General features: G+C 40.1%; 1 protein-coding gene across 1 annotated transcript; it reads right to left on the reverse strand.

Moving 5' to 3' along the window:
- Positions 1 to 11,573: 11,573 nt before the first annotated feature.
- Positions 11,574 to 15,060, reverse strand: irx4b (iroquois homeobox 4b). Its single transcript, XM_084739064.1, has 6 exons — positions 14,691 to 15,060; positions 14,198 to 14,386; positions 13,818 to 13,930; positions 13,100 to 13,256; positions 12,344 to 12,497; positions 11,574 to 12,237 (listed from the first exon to the last, which is right to left on the reverse strand). The coding sequence occupies exons 1-6, from the start codon at positions 14,733 to 14,735 to the stop codon at positions 11,651 to 11,653; spliced, it is 1,245 nt and encodes a 414-aa protein (XP_084595190.1). The 5' UTR covers positions 14,736 to 15,060; the 3' UTR covers positions 11,574 to 11,650.
- Between the last annotated feature and the right edge of the window lie 1,166 nt (positions 15,061 to 16,226).

Genomic DNA, 16,226 nt, shown 5'->3' on the forward strand with positions numbered 1-16,226 from the left:
CTTTCTTTCTTCAGTAGAATCTACCAGTACTACTTTATTTTCTACTAGATAGAAAGTAGTTCCACTTGGTCTGTGGCTTATCTTGAGTAACCAGCTCATGGTTTCTCCAAAACTCTGTGACTTACACCAGAGAAATCTAGATGGATAAAAAGCACTACAGGCCAGAGGAAAAATATGTATTTTTGATTTGGGGGTGAACTGTCTATTTAAGGGAATGTGTTCAAATGTTTCTTCAAGGGTTGTTTTTGTGACACCTTTTATGTCCATATTTTATGGGACCACTAGTGCAGAATTCTGGGATACCAGTTTAGGTGTTTTGTTTGAATCGCTGGATGCAGTTCTGCCCTGTGACAGGCAGAGGTCAGCAGTGTCCTGCAAATGTTTTCAGTGTGGGACTACAAAGACAGTGAAAGGCTGTTATGTGCATTAATAAAAGCCAAGTTCTATGGCACAAACCAAAGCTAATTGTTCTTAGAAAGGACAATAGAAGGGTTTGTATGTCTGAACTGTAGAAAGGACAGCCAATAAAAGTGTCACCTGCTCCATTGTTGTCTGCATGAGAAGGGTTTCTTTCTCTCCGGGAATACATGAATGCCTGATTTCTTGTGATTGCAGCGCTTTAAACTTGCTTTCATCCGTAAGCAGGCGAGATCTGGCCTGTCTCTGCTGTTTACTGTAAGGAGAACTGTAGCATTCCTTGTGCATTGGTCCCACACAATCTGCGCTGTAGAGTCTCGCTCTGCCAAGCCTGGAAGACATCAGGAGGGAGCCAGCCTGATAAGACACAGTAGTGCGGAACAATACATGTTTGAAGAAGATCATATATATATTTCATCAGGCTTATTCTCCATAGACCTCTGCATGCCAAATTGGCCCGCGCTTGGCTCAGGCTCCAGACAGCACTAGCCTGTTCTGTCCCCAGTGATGCAGCCAGTGGAACCGCATTTTCCACACCATAGAGCTCAGGTTGGGAAGAGTAGTCAGGCTGATATAATTGGCCCTGGTGACTCCGGGAAGTGAGGCTTATGCTGTAGTTAACCTCATCTATAGTCAGACCACTTTGGATGATTGAAGGGGAGAGAGGTGTATTGTTCAAATGAGGCAGGCGAGTCGGGTCAGTGTCAGAGAGAGCTGACTGGTTGGTCTTGCGGTTGGTAAGTCTGAGTGGTTCAGAGGTGGTGGTTGGTTGAGTTGGAGGCGCTGCCGCGGGCAAAATCTTCAGATGAAACTGAGCATATGAATTGTGCTGAATTAAACAGCGCTGTGTTTTTGTGCTGGATTTAACCGCACTGTTTAATTATTCACTGCTATTAAATGCATCAGCCGGCGTCATAGAATATTCTTTTACATCATATATGTCAAGTAGATCCAAATTATAAAGCTGGATTCGACCAATTTGCAGACGGACTCATTCATGGGTTCAACCTTAAACTGTCAAATCACCAGAGGGGCCTGTGGCTACATCCACTTATCCACTTTCTTTCTGCATAATATTAGATGATAATTGCAAATGTAACTCTTAGAGGGACAGTTCACCCCAAAATCAAAAATACATATTTTTCCTCTCACCTGTAGTGTTATTTATCCATCTGGATCAGTGGTCTTTGACAGGGATCTGTAACCCCTAGCGGGTCCTAAAAGTTACTGCAGAGGGGGCCTCCAAATTATTGTTTGATAATTGTCTTTTTTTATGTTTTGGCTGAAATTATCTGAAAATACACATTGACATGAATCCAACACATTATTAGCGAAGATAAGCCAGCCTGTTTGTAAAAACCCCAAAACATTTCAAGAAACTGTAAAGCAACAATGAATATGTGTTCTGAATTTGTCACACCGCAGAAACATGTTATTAATCATGCAGCCAAATTTGAGTGATTTTGTAAAGCTCATAGCTAAGTATATAAATTAGGTCTGAAAAATCATGAAAAAAGAAGCAGTTTTCTCTGCTCTGAAATGCTGGAGGTGTGTCCACTCTGCAGTTTCCACTATAACCTAAAGCATGGATGCTCTTTCTAGCAGCTTTATTGGACATGTCCAGTGATGGTTGAGCCACCAGAGCCAGAGGACAGCGACAAGATAGTATTTTTTTTTCTTCTGTGCCCGGTCGTTGGAACTGAAGTGAACTGATTTGAACTGAGAGCAGGGATGCCAGGTTCACATTTGTCCTGCAGAATTGGGGCTACTTTTGAAGTGTTGCTGTAGGAGGATTTTTTTTTTCCCACTCGTTGAATAAACTGACTCCAGATAAGCACATACAGGGACCTGCACATCCCGTCATAAACACACACAATCAAGATTACTGGTGGTTGGGTTGGTTTTGTGATGGTTATCATCCACCTTTGGGCTGGTTTTGTCACACAAACCTTTGAAAAAGAACCTCCTATGCGCTGAAGAGATGCAGGAGTCTATATAATGACACTGTATTAAACAATGTGTGACATTCTTGTTTTTTACATTAATTTAAATAGCTAGGATAACTTTTATCTGTTGTTATTAACAAAAACGTATAGCAATTTGATGAACATTCCAACTGGGAACTTGAAAATTCTGACATTCCAGTTCAAGTTGAACGCACCATAATGCATGACAACTACAAGAAAATGAAGTGGGAGAGGAAATAGAGGAGATGAGTGGATCTATCTGTCTGTCATTCACTTTAACAGAAACTCCAGGCTGCAGCGTAGACCAAGTCACACACTTAATGCCGTATGATCAGCAACAGTTTTTATATCATGTTGACAGCTCTGTCTACATTTACCAGCTCTCTTACGTTCATGAACATGCGCTCTTTCAGCATGTTCATACACAACATTGCACTGACCTAGATAGTGCAGCGTTACGGTCGGCAGGTGTAATTCAGTGGAAACAAAATAGTTCCTTACAACAAAGCCTTATGGATTATCTCCCAGCTCCCACCAAAGCTATATAGATGGATAAAGAGCATTAAGAAAAGATTAAGAAAAATGTATTTTTGATTTTGGCGTGATTTGTCCCTTGCAACTGCGTCCCCAATGCATAATTTTGACAAATGCTAAAAAAATGGTCAGTGGGGTTGAGGAAGGGTCTGGAAGCACAGGACAACTACTGCAGGGGGTGTTGCTACATATAGTGTGACGGGGAGGTAATAGCGGTCAGTGTAGCAGTAAACAGCTAGCAGTTGGAGCTAACCAACCACAGAAATACTGAAAAGTAGGGAGGTAGCAAATATATTTGAAAATGAGGGTTCTTTCACAGATTCCTACTGAAGAGCGAGGGCAGGGGAGGTGAGCAAAGTGAAGTTTTGAGCCATTTTCAACCTATGAAATGCTGATTCTTATAAATGTATTCAGAAATGTCAATATTCAACACTAGCTTTGATGTTTCTCATCATAGTACAGTAATATATATATAATATAAATAACAGCTCAAAAACATGTTTAAGTGTGCAGTACCTCTTTGAGAGATATATTTTCAATTATTATCTAACATCTGCAACTCAAACCAAAACAATCTAGATGGATAAATAGCATCACAGCTAAGAGAGAAAATTGGGGTGAACTGTCCCTTTAAGCATAATGTGACCTGCACTGTTGGGTCAGACCATTCAGACAAAAATAAGATCAAATGAGACTGTAATCATATAGAGAATATCCTCACTGCTGAGCCTCACAATAGATAATGGAGTTAAATGCCATTGAATTCTTTAACACAGCGTGCTCCACAACAATCACTCAGTCTACACAAAACATCCTCCTCGCCGCTGTAATTGCCCTATTAAAATATTTCTCCTTGAAGATGTGTCATATTACAGACCCTCAGGCTCATTATGGAGCTCCCTGCAGCCAATTATCTGAACCTCCATGTCTGGAAGCCACTGTGACCAAAAGGAGCTCACAGGCAGATCTGGGAGCAGCCCATCCTCTTAAAATCCATACTTACTGTATGAGACGCAAAAACAGAAAACTGACCTTTGGTCATTGTCTCGGGGTGACTCCACTCGGCTCCACTTTAGAGTCAGGTGACAGAGCGTCTGACCTTTACCATGGAAATAATGACTTGTTCCTGTGCCAGGAGCTCAGAGGGTTACCGCAGGGAGCGAGACACCTCTGGCGACATGTGACAGTTTTTGGAGGAGAGAGTTTGCACTCAGCACTTTGATAGCCCCGGAAACCAAAGTGTGTGTGACAAGACGCAAGAGACTTAGAAGTGTGTGTGTGTGTGTGTGTGTGTGTGTGCATGCATGTGTTTGAGTATGTGACAGAGACACAGACAGCGTTGAAAGGAAATAGGTGTCAGACAGAGGGTGCAGAGGAGTAATTTGAAGTTGTCAATACTTCGCATGCAGACATTCCATCGGAAATTTTAAAAGTAGAAGCGATTCAGAAAAAGGGTCACAGAGCACTGTAAAAAAAAAAAAAACATACAGTAATTTAGTTGAATCAACTCATCTTCTCTCATTAACCTAATGTAAGTATGCATGTTTCATTTATTCAAATTTATGAAACTTTATTTTCAGAACACTTCAGAATGTATAAACATGACTTCTTTTAACTTGAAGTCTTCTGACTTAAAGTGATGAGTTGGATGAATGTACTTTACAAAGTTCAATCAACTCAGTTTATAGTTTTTAAAGAAATAAAATCGGCATGCATTGTTTGAGAGTTAAAACTCTCATGAAACTTAATTTTTTTATAGTTTGAAGAAAAGATATATGATGAAAACTTGCTGTTCCACATCTTAAGCTTATTGAACATGTTTAAGTGAATTAACATAAAGTTTATTTAATATTTGGATTAAAAAGTTTGGAACAGAATCATTCTTATACAAATGCTGTTTGAATATTTCACAAATTGCTCACTTTCGGTGTTTATTTTGGGTCTTTTCATACATGATAGCATATGAAAAACAATTCTAAAACTACAGCAGTTCTATTTTTTTTACTTAACTCTCATGATATTTTGCCTCGTGGTAACCCGTCTACTTCCAACTAGCTATCTGTGGTGGGTGCACATTGAAAGCATGATGGGAAAAAAATGATAATTTTCTCTTAATGAAAAAGTCTCCTTGAAGCTTGTGACAAGTTTAAAGCTTGAGACAAACATGAGTCGTGATGCAGCAGTGAAACTTGTTGCTCCTCAGACTACCTGGTAAACAGAAGTCACGTAAATACCCTCTGAGCGAGCCTTTGGTGAAATAAAAATAACAAAGCAGTCTGTCTAATTACTTTGATTATACAAATGTAATTTCGATGTTAACCTCCATGAGAAATAACGAAAAATAAATACTTGTCGTTTCAAATTTAATCAAACTAAAATTTTAAGGCAGCCCAGATACTAAATTTTGTTGGTTAAAACTTTTTTTGGTTTACATAAATAAAAAATAAGCTTGTTTTTAATGTTTGTCAGTGAGACTGGACAGTCTTTGGTTCAACTTAAAACCTTAAGCTTATTTAACATGTGAATTAATATAGTTTATTTGACTAGAAAAGTTTGTTTTGAATCATTACTATATTACCTCAACTTTTCTTTTCAAATTCAAGCAACTTAAAATCTTAAGGCAGCCAAGTTTATTTGACTAGAAATGTTTATTTGTTCAGAATCATTACAACTTGTCAACTTGTCTTTTTAAATTTAGTAAAAAAACAAAAATTAAAGCAGCCTGGACACTAAATTTTTAAAGTTAAAGTAATTTTTTACAATGCAGAATGAATAATATGAACAATTCATTTGAGCAAAGCAGTCATGGATTACTTTTTTAGAGTGGAAAAAAGTCTTTTGCCCATCAAGCATGTGTCAATCCTCCCATATGACATAAAAGGCTAAATAACTTGCAGTGATGTGAGCCAGACGAGTAAACAGTGGCTCTAACATTCCCAGACCTGTGCAGCAACACACTGAGGCTTAATCACATTAGATGGCCCAGGGAGCAGGCCTTCGTGTCAGACTGGCTGTTGAGTGGCGAGAGCAGACAGAGGTGAGGTGAGACGAGTGGATGGAGGGAGGGAGGAGAGACGGGGGGGACGGATATGGAGGATGGGGAATTAGAAAGAGGGAAGTGAGGAGGAAGAGAAGATGGGTGATGGCTGAAGGAGTGAGGGGTCAGTGGTGTAGGATGAAGAGTGTGGAAAAAAGAGTTGAGAGAGATGATGGGACGGTCAAAAATCTGTCATATTCCCAGTTTTGACAGTATTTTGCATCAAAATCCTACTTGTATACACACTAATTTTAAAGTTCATACCTCATTTTTTAACTGACTATCTTCCCTGAGAGAAATTATTATGAAACCCTTGAAGTTTAATTTAATAGTTTAACAGTTAAAAGTACAGTTTTTGAATTTCAGGGTGACTTGGTCAAATTTTTAAATATCCACTTTAAAATTTTAGTTTTTAGTCTTAGAAATGAAATCTTCTGCAAACACAGTAAGATAATTCTCTAACTCTTGAATAAGGTTCAGTGATAGCCTTAAAGGGATAGTTCAGGTTATTTGAAGTGGGCTTGCATGAGATATTTATCCATACTCAGTGTGTTACCTATAGTAGATAGTGAGCAATGTACTGTTGTGGACAGGGTCTGCAGGAAAATATATATTAGCCACCTAAAAATGCCACCTAATCGATATCAGTTTAACTGTGCGCTACATTTAGATGGTCACTGCCATCTAGTGCAGGTAATACACTGACTATAGACAAATACTCATACAAATCCACTTCAAAAAAATACAAACTATCCTTTTAAAGTTCTTCATAATAGCAAATTATCATGTGTAACATGAGCCAACCAACAGAGAAGTATCACCTGTCTCTGTAGTTCTCCTGAGCTTTACAGAGGTTTGTAGTCTTTCAGCTCATTGTCTTGGTTCTCTGGGCCACAACTTTACGCTGCAGCAGATAAGTAGGAGTTTTTAGAGAAAAAGTTCTAAAAATGACAATGACATTTAACAGCAGATTTAGCGACTAGCACATGAACAAAGAGGAGCATTTAGCTCCTGAAAAGACAGATATTTCTCTAAGGAGGTGGTGGAGACCAAAAACTGAGCTAAAGGTTTAATAACCAGGTAGCCTCTGTGTCTGCTGGACGTGTAAATGGGCAACTTTTAATGTATTAGTGTTGTGGTCACGGCTTATTTCTGCTGCCACAAACAGCAAAGAAATGTGTTATTGGAGGTTTAAAGTCCTGGTTAAGCCTGGTCTGACTTTAAGTACCAGCATGAAAGATTCAGAGGCATCAGGTGGTGAGCTTGCAGTTTGCAACACACTTTGCCTCACTCTCCGGCAGAGTTTGGTTTGTCCATACTGGCCTCTGAATATATAAATTGTTCATTATAAGATAACAAAAACACAGCTATTCTTATTTTTAGGCGCGTACACACTAAAGAAATACTTATAAACATTATATTTCATTTCTGCCATTACTGCTTTTTCTGTGACATGATGTGCGGTGGTTAGCACTTGTACCTCAGGGATCCACAACCTTCTTGCAGGTTTCAGGCGAGGCCTTTCTGTGAAGAGTTTGCATGTTTTCCCCGTCCATGGTTTCTCCAGTTTTCACCACCATCAAAAACACATATGTTAGTTCAATTCTCCGGTCAGTACCCCCGATCAGCGCTCTGGCTAACATCTGCAGTTGATCCCTGGGTGCTGCACAGCGGTTGCCCACTGCTCCTAATTCTCAGATGGGTTAAATGTAGGGACTGAATTCCACTGTACATTGTGGCAATAAAATAGACCTTTCTGCCAATAAATCCCTGTAACCTATTTGACCTTTATATGTAAAACTAAGCAAATGATTCATTTGACTATTGATTAAATGAAAACTTGAACAGAGTGAAATAACTGCATGATTGTATAAAACATTCTTACAGATTTGAAGGATTTTCTCACAGCAAATGCCATTATTTTGAAAAACCAGAAAAAGGCAGAGGACTGGATTCAAGAAAATTCTTAATTAACATGGAAAACAAGTGAACATGGAGTTTTTTTTTCACTTTTTGTATCAAAGTTAGATCAGATTTAACCGTAAATTGCAGTCTATATATGTACTTTTGCAGTTTTCCCCGTGCTCTGCACCCAAGAGACAAGTCATGTCTCAAACAGCTGAGGGTGAGAACAAGTATAACCTTATATCTCTTAACCCCACTCAGCACTGGGTCAACCTCTTATCTGACTGCCGTTCTACAGTATATCCTCCATGACACCACCGCCTCTCCTTTTGAAGTCAAATCCACCTCAAGATTTTTCAGAAGGAAACAAAACTGTATCATTTCTGGGGCATTAAACTTCAATAGAAAAAGGAGAAAAGTTTGAGCAAAATATAAAAAATATATATTTGCAGCCAACCACAATGAGATCCTGTTGGACAGCAAGTGGGAGAAAGAAAACTTTACCGAAATAAGAAGTCAGATGTCATTATTTATCATCTTAAATCTAACTTATTTATGAGGCAGAAACAGAATGAAATTCTCGGTTGAATTCATCTTGAATTATTTAATCTGAAATGGTTAATTCCATACAAAGCCCAGGCAGATCCCTCCTCTGTTCTGATAAATACTTTATCACTCTTCCTAAATCGAAAACAGGAGGAGAAAGATGGGGGGTGAAAAAAATAACTTCTCACTGTTTCTTGTTGTGCTTTGTTTGAGAACGTGTTGGTTTAAATGTTTTCTGTGCTAAATTTGTGAAGTTTTCTTTAATAATTGAAGTTGATGGAAATGTATTTTTCATAAAACATTTAGGGCTAATGATGCCAGCCTATTTCTCTGTTTATTTCAGCGATGTTTCTTATTATTGCTTGTATGAAAAAGTCACCGAAGTGGATAAAGATGTGACACTTACTTAAAATTACTTAAGAGGTTTTATGAAGCATTTTGTGTGTGGTGGATTTTCTTGCAGTCCCAGGTTGACAAAGTCAAAAGCCGCCTAATGAAAAGGGACGCATCGCTGATTGCAGCTATATCTGGAGCCGAGGTGGAAGTGGCATCGATTTAACAATTTAGCAGCACCCTCCTCTGTGTGTTTCCATTAGTCACGGCTGAATACCGCCCACTTCCCCCCTTTCACTCCCTCAAAACACACACACACGCTGGCACACAAACACTCACGCACACACATATCCAAAGCCGCGGAGGTATTTTCCACTATTCCTGAACAGAATTTACATCATCTAAACTGATACCAGTGGTTGCAGCACAGTGGGAAGCTAATGTAAGGGCACACTCGGAGAACTTTGCCATGCTACGGAATACACCTTTTATTTTTGTGACTCAGTGCATGTGCAGGCTATAGTGCAAGTGTACAACATTGTATATTTTTTTCACATGTGTGAACCGTACAACCTTGCTGCAGGAACATGTGTGGTGACATTTGTTTGCTCTAAGACATTGGACCATTAATGAGGGCCATACGAGTCCGTAAGTTGGAACAGGGACAGGATCTATCCAAATTCCAAAATAGCATCATAACTTGTTAATTGACCATTCACTAAACCCCTGCAACCATAACTGGGCACACCAGGTTTGTCAAACTTTGGATTTCTCCACATGTTGAAGAGGTGTACATAGTATGACAGACCATTGCTCTACAATTCTCAGTTTACGAACTCTTCCGAAACCAAAAACACAAGAGCAAAAGTTTAAGAGTTTGACTTCTCTAACCATAGACTGTGTGACGCATAGTGGACAGATTGCCCGTGACGTCACCCATGGTTTTCTGAAGAACCGTTGTGAAGCTCTCAGTGTGGTGGCTCTGGCCGTTGCCATCTTGGCCGTGCTTGGCTGTGTTAACTCCCAGCTAATCCAAAAATGGACAAAGAGGTGGAGCATGAGTGGACCTGAGGCGGCCAAATGAAGCAGGTACGACATGTCACTCAAAGCAGACACACCCTTAGTTCTGCATAACTTTAAGTCTTAATATATATATATGTATAATACAATTTAAAATTATACAAAATTCTTCCACGGTACAGTTGTTATGCACAGAGAGACCGGAACCATTTCTTGTACCAGGCTGTAAAACTGAGCATGTTAATATGGGAGTCTGGGGCGATTGGTTTGCTTTTGGGACCAGCCTAAAATGGCCGTTGAAGTAACGGGACTTCTGCACTGGCTTCATTTTTCAGCCGTGGATGTTGCCACTCCACTCAAATGTGAGCTGCAATCATTAGCATGTCCAGCTACCTAGCTTACCTACAGTAACCCAAATTACTTGCAAAGTCATGGAGTACATCATTAACTAGCATCAACTGCATTATTTGTAGGGTTACAATGTTACGTTACACAAGCACATCCACTGTCCACTTAGATGCTGTTACAGTTTTGGCTAACGTTAGCAGCTGTATCCTGCTCTTTACTGGTTTAAGGGAAGTTTACACTCTAGAAGCCCTGGCCAATGTTACTTGAGATAATGTTTCATTTGCCAGATGCCTTGGTTAGTCATAAAAGCCTGTATGTCTCCTACATGGATCATTAACTGCTGACTTTTTGCGTGGGACATGAATCTTTAGGAGACTCTCTAAAAACTTTGTATTTCACCCAGGAGGCAGTGCCTTACGTCCAATGTTCTCGCTGGCTCGCATTGTGTCATCTCATCACATTTTGAATAAGCTAGCAAAACTGTTACCTGAAAAGTTGTTTATTAACAAAATCTATGCATTAACCCGCTGATTAAACATATAAGAGACCTTACACCTTATTGTATCTTTAACTTCTTGTCCTGCTGGCTTGGTTGAAACCATGACTGGACGTTTCTGCAGACTGCAGATTTTCAACAGACTTTTACCAGACTGTTGACCACTTCTGAAAATCATAATGTTATACTGGACATATGTACAACTAAATTTTGCTAGACATTTCAATGGACTAAATTATGTCCAACAACAAAAATCTACTCAGATGGAGGGTCTGTATTCTCATATCAATGTAAATTAGTATCTTGCATCAATAGATGCCCTAACTGGCTTACAAGGCAGACAATGAGTTTCCATGTTCATGTACAAATTAAAGGAAAAATAAGAATAGAATATTCTGTATGCCTTCATACTTGACAGGCATGAAATAAACTGATCTCATATTGCATGTGTGTACTCAGAGCATGGGCTGAGATGGACACCGAGCTTATGGAAGCATACACTGCTACGTCCTGCGAAACCACGCCCATCCATGTCAAATACCAAGTTTTTATGGCATGCCAAAGCCTTAGTTTCAGTCTGTTAGACCAGTATCATGTATCGGGCCAACAATCACAGAAAGACCCCTTTTATTTACAAGACTCAGCTGGAAAAGTTAAAAGTCTGCCAGTCAGGTTTTCCAATAAACTCATTGAGATAATGTTATCTTAATTAGCAAGCTAGCTTCAGCTAATAAAATCTGCCACCAACAGTTTCTGTCATTTAAGATGGAAAAATTTATGGTCTTTGACTGGAAATAAGAAGCCTGCTCTCATCTACTTCTGTCTGGAATCAAGGACTCATTGTTTCAAACATTTCTAAGAATTTTGATGGTAAATGTTCCACTGTTATCACTGTACTGTGCGAGAATGAAAAGCTTGACAGGTGTGGCAACAATAAACGGGGGCTGGTGCTTAGCAAACGGTCAATCGGTCAAGTCACAGCAACAAAAGATTTTATTTTAAGTCCGGCAGTCTTTGAAATATTCCATTGATCGTGTGTTGGTTGGACTACAAAGATGACGTAGACCTAACGAGTTCAAAGGATTGTCCCTGTGTTCTGCTGTCTATCACGGCATCATTTAAGCCTTTCCACAGCTCTGGTCCTGGCTTAGGCTGCTGGAAGGGAGGACCGTGGAAAACTCCATCCACCCATTCTCTGAGTGTGGCGACTGGTGATTCCTGTTGCCTCTCTGGCTTTGTTAGCGTCATATTTGATGGATACCCTGGAGAGGAGGAGCCGGTCGATGACAGCATACAGGGAGGGTACTCTGGCTGCAAGCTGGCATCCAAAGACACAGCAGTGTGAGCGATGGACCAAATTTTCGGCTTTGCGTCTGTACTTCGGAGGTCTGGATTGGGATAGAAGGTGCTGTTTTGCTGTTGGACCTGTGTGAGTTTGGGGCAGTCTGGGGACAGTCTCTCTTTTCCGTGCAGTGGGTCTGAGTTGTGTGTGAGATGCCTGTGTGGGGGGTCTGTGTTTGGGTTGACGTCACTGTCCTCAGAAAGAAACTGTGGCTTCGGTTCACAGTCCGAACCATCGGACTCCAACAGGTCGAAGTCCTCAAGATCACTCTGCAAGTCAGCACACTGTTGATCTGCAATAATGAAGGATAAAGATAACACTTAGACTTTATCAAACTTTGAACAAACCTTGAAACATGTAAAATATGCTGCTGACAGATTGATTTAGGTCCTGCTTACCAGGAAGGTCCTTGTCATTTTTAAGTGGCTTCTCAGCTTCATCACTGTCATCATCACAGCCTCGGTCATCAGAACTTTTACACGCCCGTGGTGACCACGTCACCTTGTTCTCCTTCTTCAGTCTCCTGCGTGCATTTGCAAACCAAGTGGAAACCTGGGGGACGGAAAGAATGGAGGTCAGAAAGGAAGATAATATCATATCATCAGGAGAAGACATTTTACAGGAACGAAGAGAAGATGAGGCGAGGAAAAATGAATTGAGGAAATGATTATAGCTGCAACAATTAGTTGATTAATCGATTAAGCAATGGAAAGAAAATTTCCAGCTATTTTGAAAATCAATTATTGGTTTCAGTCAGTCATTTGCTTGTTCCAGCTTCTTTAAAGTAAGAATTTGTGGCTTTTCTTTGTCATTTATGATAGTAAATGAATAGGTTTTGGGTTTGGGACTGTTGGTCAGACAAAAGAAGCAATTTGACGACATCACTCTGGGCTCTGGGAAATTGCAAGGAGCCTTTCTCATAATCTTTTGACACTTTATAAACTAATTGATAAATCATGAAAATAATCAGCAGATTAATCAATAATGAAATTGCAACTCTAGAGAGAAAAACAGTATATGTGTAAGACAACGTGTGAAATAAATAAAGGAAACACAAAAATGGATAAATCATTCAATACTGCTAAATGCTAAATACTCCTGAGGAAAACTAAAGTTAAAGAGCCATCCAGAGTGCCCTTTTTGTTGAAACCTACCTGTGTAAGTGTCATCCTGGTGATGATAGCGAGCATGATCTTCTCTCCCTTTGTGGGGTAGGGGTTCTTCTGGTGTTCCTGCAGCCAAGCCTTCAGGGTGCTGGTGGTCTCTCGGGTGGCATTTTTACGGCGGGATGCACCGTCGGAGCAGGAATACCTACGCCAAATGGTGACAATGGAAATAATATTTAGCTATTTCATACCAAAACTAAGTGAATGACATTTGGTATAAAGAAAAGCCTTCCTCAAGTACTGACTTTAAATCGTGTATTAATGAGGTCTTAGGAGACAGACCATAACACAAAATCCAAAAGGACCCTGCACATAAGCTTGATCCAGACATTAAATTCCAGTAAGGATATTATAGTTAGAGTGTAATACTCTTTTTTCAGTTTAGTTTAATTTAGTTTATTTTGCTCATTTCAGTTTGTTTATTCCAGTCTCAATTTTGCAAAAACAGATGCTGCGCTCTGACACAAACCACTTATCAACATTTCATGAGTGACCTGCTCCTTTCTCGCATAATACTCATAATTATGTAATGGTACCAACACATAAAAGAATATAAGGTCACTACAAACTAGCTGCAGACATACTTCAAATATTTTTCATCAAGAAGTCATCAGTCCAAAGCAGAGGATATCTGATGTTACTGAGCGAATACAGTTTAGTTTGAGGGAAGGAAAAGCATTCAGTCAGTATGCGGACTTTGACTTACCCATATCTGTCATAGGGATACTGTCCGAATGTATACTCATAGGGATAGTAGGCAGGAGTCTGAGATGTCCCCACATGCACAGATGCAGCTCCATCTTTGGGATCAAGTGGCCCCTGAAAATATCGACAAATAACTGATATGAATATATGCTTAATCAGAATAAAACTCAAAGGAACGCAATCTTATATCAAATAGTGACATGTTTACTTTATTTAGGTGAGTATAATATTCACATATAATTCCTGATAATATTCAGTCAGAATGACAGGGTCATAGTTCTGTTTCAACCTGTCTGTCACCCCAAACTGAATGACCCTGTGCGCAATTGCGCAATGACAAATAAAGGCAAAATGAGACTTTAAATGAAATGTGAAACTTACTCTGGAATAGAGCGCGGTGGCGTCGCTGGTGCAGGTGTTGTAATAACCTTGGCTCTTCGGATAAGGGCCGCTGTAGACTCCGATGCCGGTGCCAGAGGTGAGCTGGTGGCTCGGGGAGCGCAGCACCGGGTGTGAAGGAGGCGTTCCCGGCTCCAGACAACCGGCCAGAGAGCTGGGGGTCATCAGAAACTATTTGGCACGAAAATGACAAAAAATAATTTTATTTATCCTATGGCAGTGAAATATATAGAAAGGTGTTTTCCACATCCAAATTCGGTATTAATTAGTTTAGACTGCACAGAATTCTAGTCTAGTTCGTCATGAGTAAAACGTTGTGCGCTTCTATTTTAAGTTTTTTTTTTCTAAACAAAAATGCTTTGAGATCAAATGCAGTCATGCCATTTAGTGATTTTCTCACACTTTCTGAGGAGTTTATTGATATTTTGACAATTTATCATTTACGGTAACTTAAAGGATAAAATATTGCCTGTACCTGCGGTGTGGTGGAGTAGGAATATCCCAGCGGAGAGTAAGCCATGGCTCAAATTAGATCACAGACTGAGAAGCAGGAGCGCAGACCCGGGGCGAAATCCACCAGCATCCGCGCCGAGGGGAGACTTTTGCCTCTGACAGTAGTTCACAGCTAGTTTGCAGGCCAACTTTTCGGGTTTTAAAAATTTTAATATCACCTAACACCTCATCCAAATACGGGCACGCAGACCTTTACGCACGACTTTCATTTTACGCACGACGAAAACAGTCTTAAAAGTAACTTCTTGTTGGCTCCAGTTGCAGTTCCCCCCTCATCCACCCTCACTGCCGCAGCTGCTACAGTATCCTGATATCTTACAATCCAGAGCGTGTGTGTGATCAAACCATGCATCTCCCTGTGATGCGCTCTTTGGTTTTAAGGCGCGTCTCTCTGACGTCAGCCCGGACTTTGTGTGTGTGCGTGTTCGTATCAAGATGAAGAAACTCTCTTAATTAATTCCCTCCCAGTTTTGTATCAGCTCTTATCCACCAGAACAGCTCCGCGCAAGCGCAAGTGCACCCCCCCCCCCATCAGTCCCCAGGCGTAATGGGAATGTGATCAATTCTCCTTTCCAAATAAACACACACACAGCTGCATAGATGCACACACACGCCTACACACACTCAGTGCTATGGCCAGAGGGGGGGATCAGGAACGTGACGTCTTGACACCACATTGACACGAGATGATTGATGACTACAACCTGATATTAGCATAATCGTTTTGCCCTGTAGTTTAGATAACTTGTCACCACGGAGAAATCTCCCTGTCATCCACATATTCATGAGTGGGGAAATTTCAGGTCTCCTCCAAGCAAATTAATCAAAGAATAAACACTCCCCTGCATTCCCTTGAGTAAGCACCTTTACCAACTGAATGGCTTGTCATGTTTTTAATAACAAAGTCTTAAAAGCCGTCCTGCTGAAGTGGAAACATTTCTCTAATTTCTTCTCAGTCCACCTTTAGAGCGTCATTCATTTTTTATAGGTAGGGGAGGATGAAGACTAGGAGAAGAGTGTAAGGGATGGGGGGAAATGTTAGAGGGGGTTGTGGTGTTAAAAATAATTGGATACTTTTGGGCAAAAAATGACAGAAGAAAAGAATTTCAGTGGTAGAATGACAGACAGAAAGGGAATGAGTTAGGGACTGTGTGAAAATTATTAGTTTGAAGGGAAGGGGGTCAGAGAGGGGAGCATCTTTTGTTTTTGGTGAAGGGAGGTTGGTCTAAATTTTCTGGGAAAGCTGAGAGGGTCTTTTAATTTTTTTCATTCTTTTTTCATTCATTCATTATACTCTTTTAAGATTTGTTGATAAAATTCTAACATCACAAACCTGTTTTTGTATATAATATTTTTTTTTTATTTGACTGGGAGAATTGGAAAATGTCTGGAAGAAACATCTCCAGTTCTGTACCAGAGTGATACACAGGTTGCAACCCTGTCTCCAAGAAACATATAAAGTGCTGCAAGAATGAGTCCTAAAACCCAGAAATTAGTT

This window comes from Lutjanus erythropterus, chromosome 16 (assembly GCF_056507025.1).
Source record: "Lutjanus erythropterus isolate fLutEry1 chromosome 16, fLutEry1.hap2, whole genome shotgun sequence".
NCBI classification, from domain to species: Eukaryota; Metazoa; Chordata; class Actinopteri; order Lutjaniformes; family Lutjanidae; genus Lutjanus; species Lutjanus erythropterus.

Excerpts from the sequence above, each read along its gene's own strand:
- irx4b (XM_084739064.1), bottom strand. The coding sequence starts at position 14,735 with ATGGCTTACTCTCCGCTGGGATATTCCTACTCCACCACACCGCAG. Across the intron at positions 12,498-13,099 it reads CCAGGATGACACTTACACAG|GTTTCCACTTGGTTTGCAAA; the intron begins GTAGGTTTCAAC and ends TCCGTCCCCCAG. Across the intron at positions 12,238-12,343 it reads AAATGACAAGGACCTTCCTG|ATCAACAGTGTGCTGACTTG; the intron begins GTAAGCAGGACC and ends TCATTATTGCAG.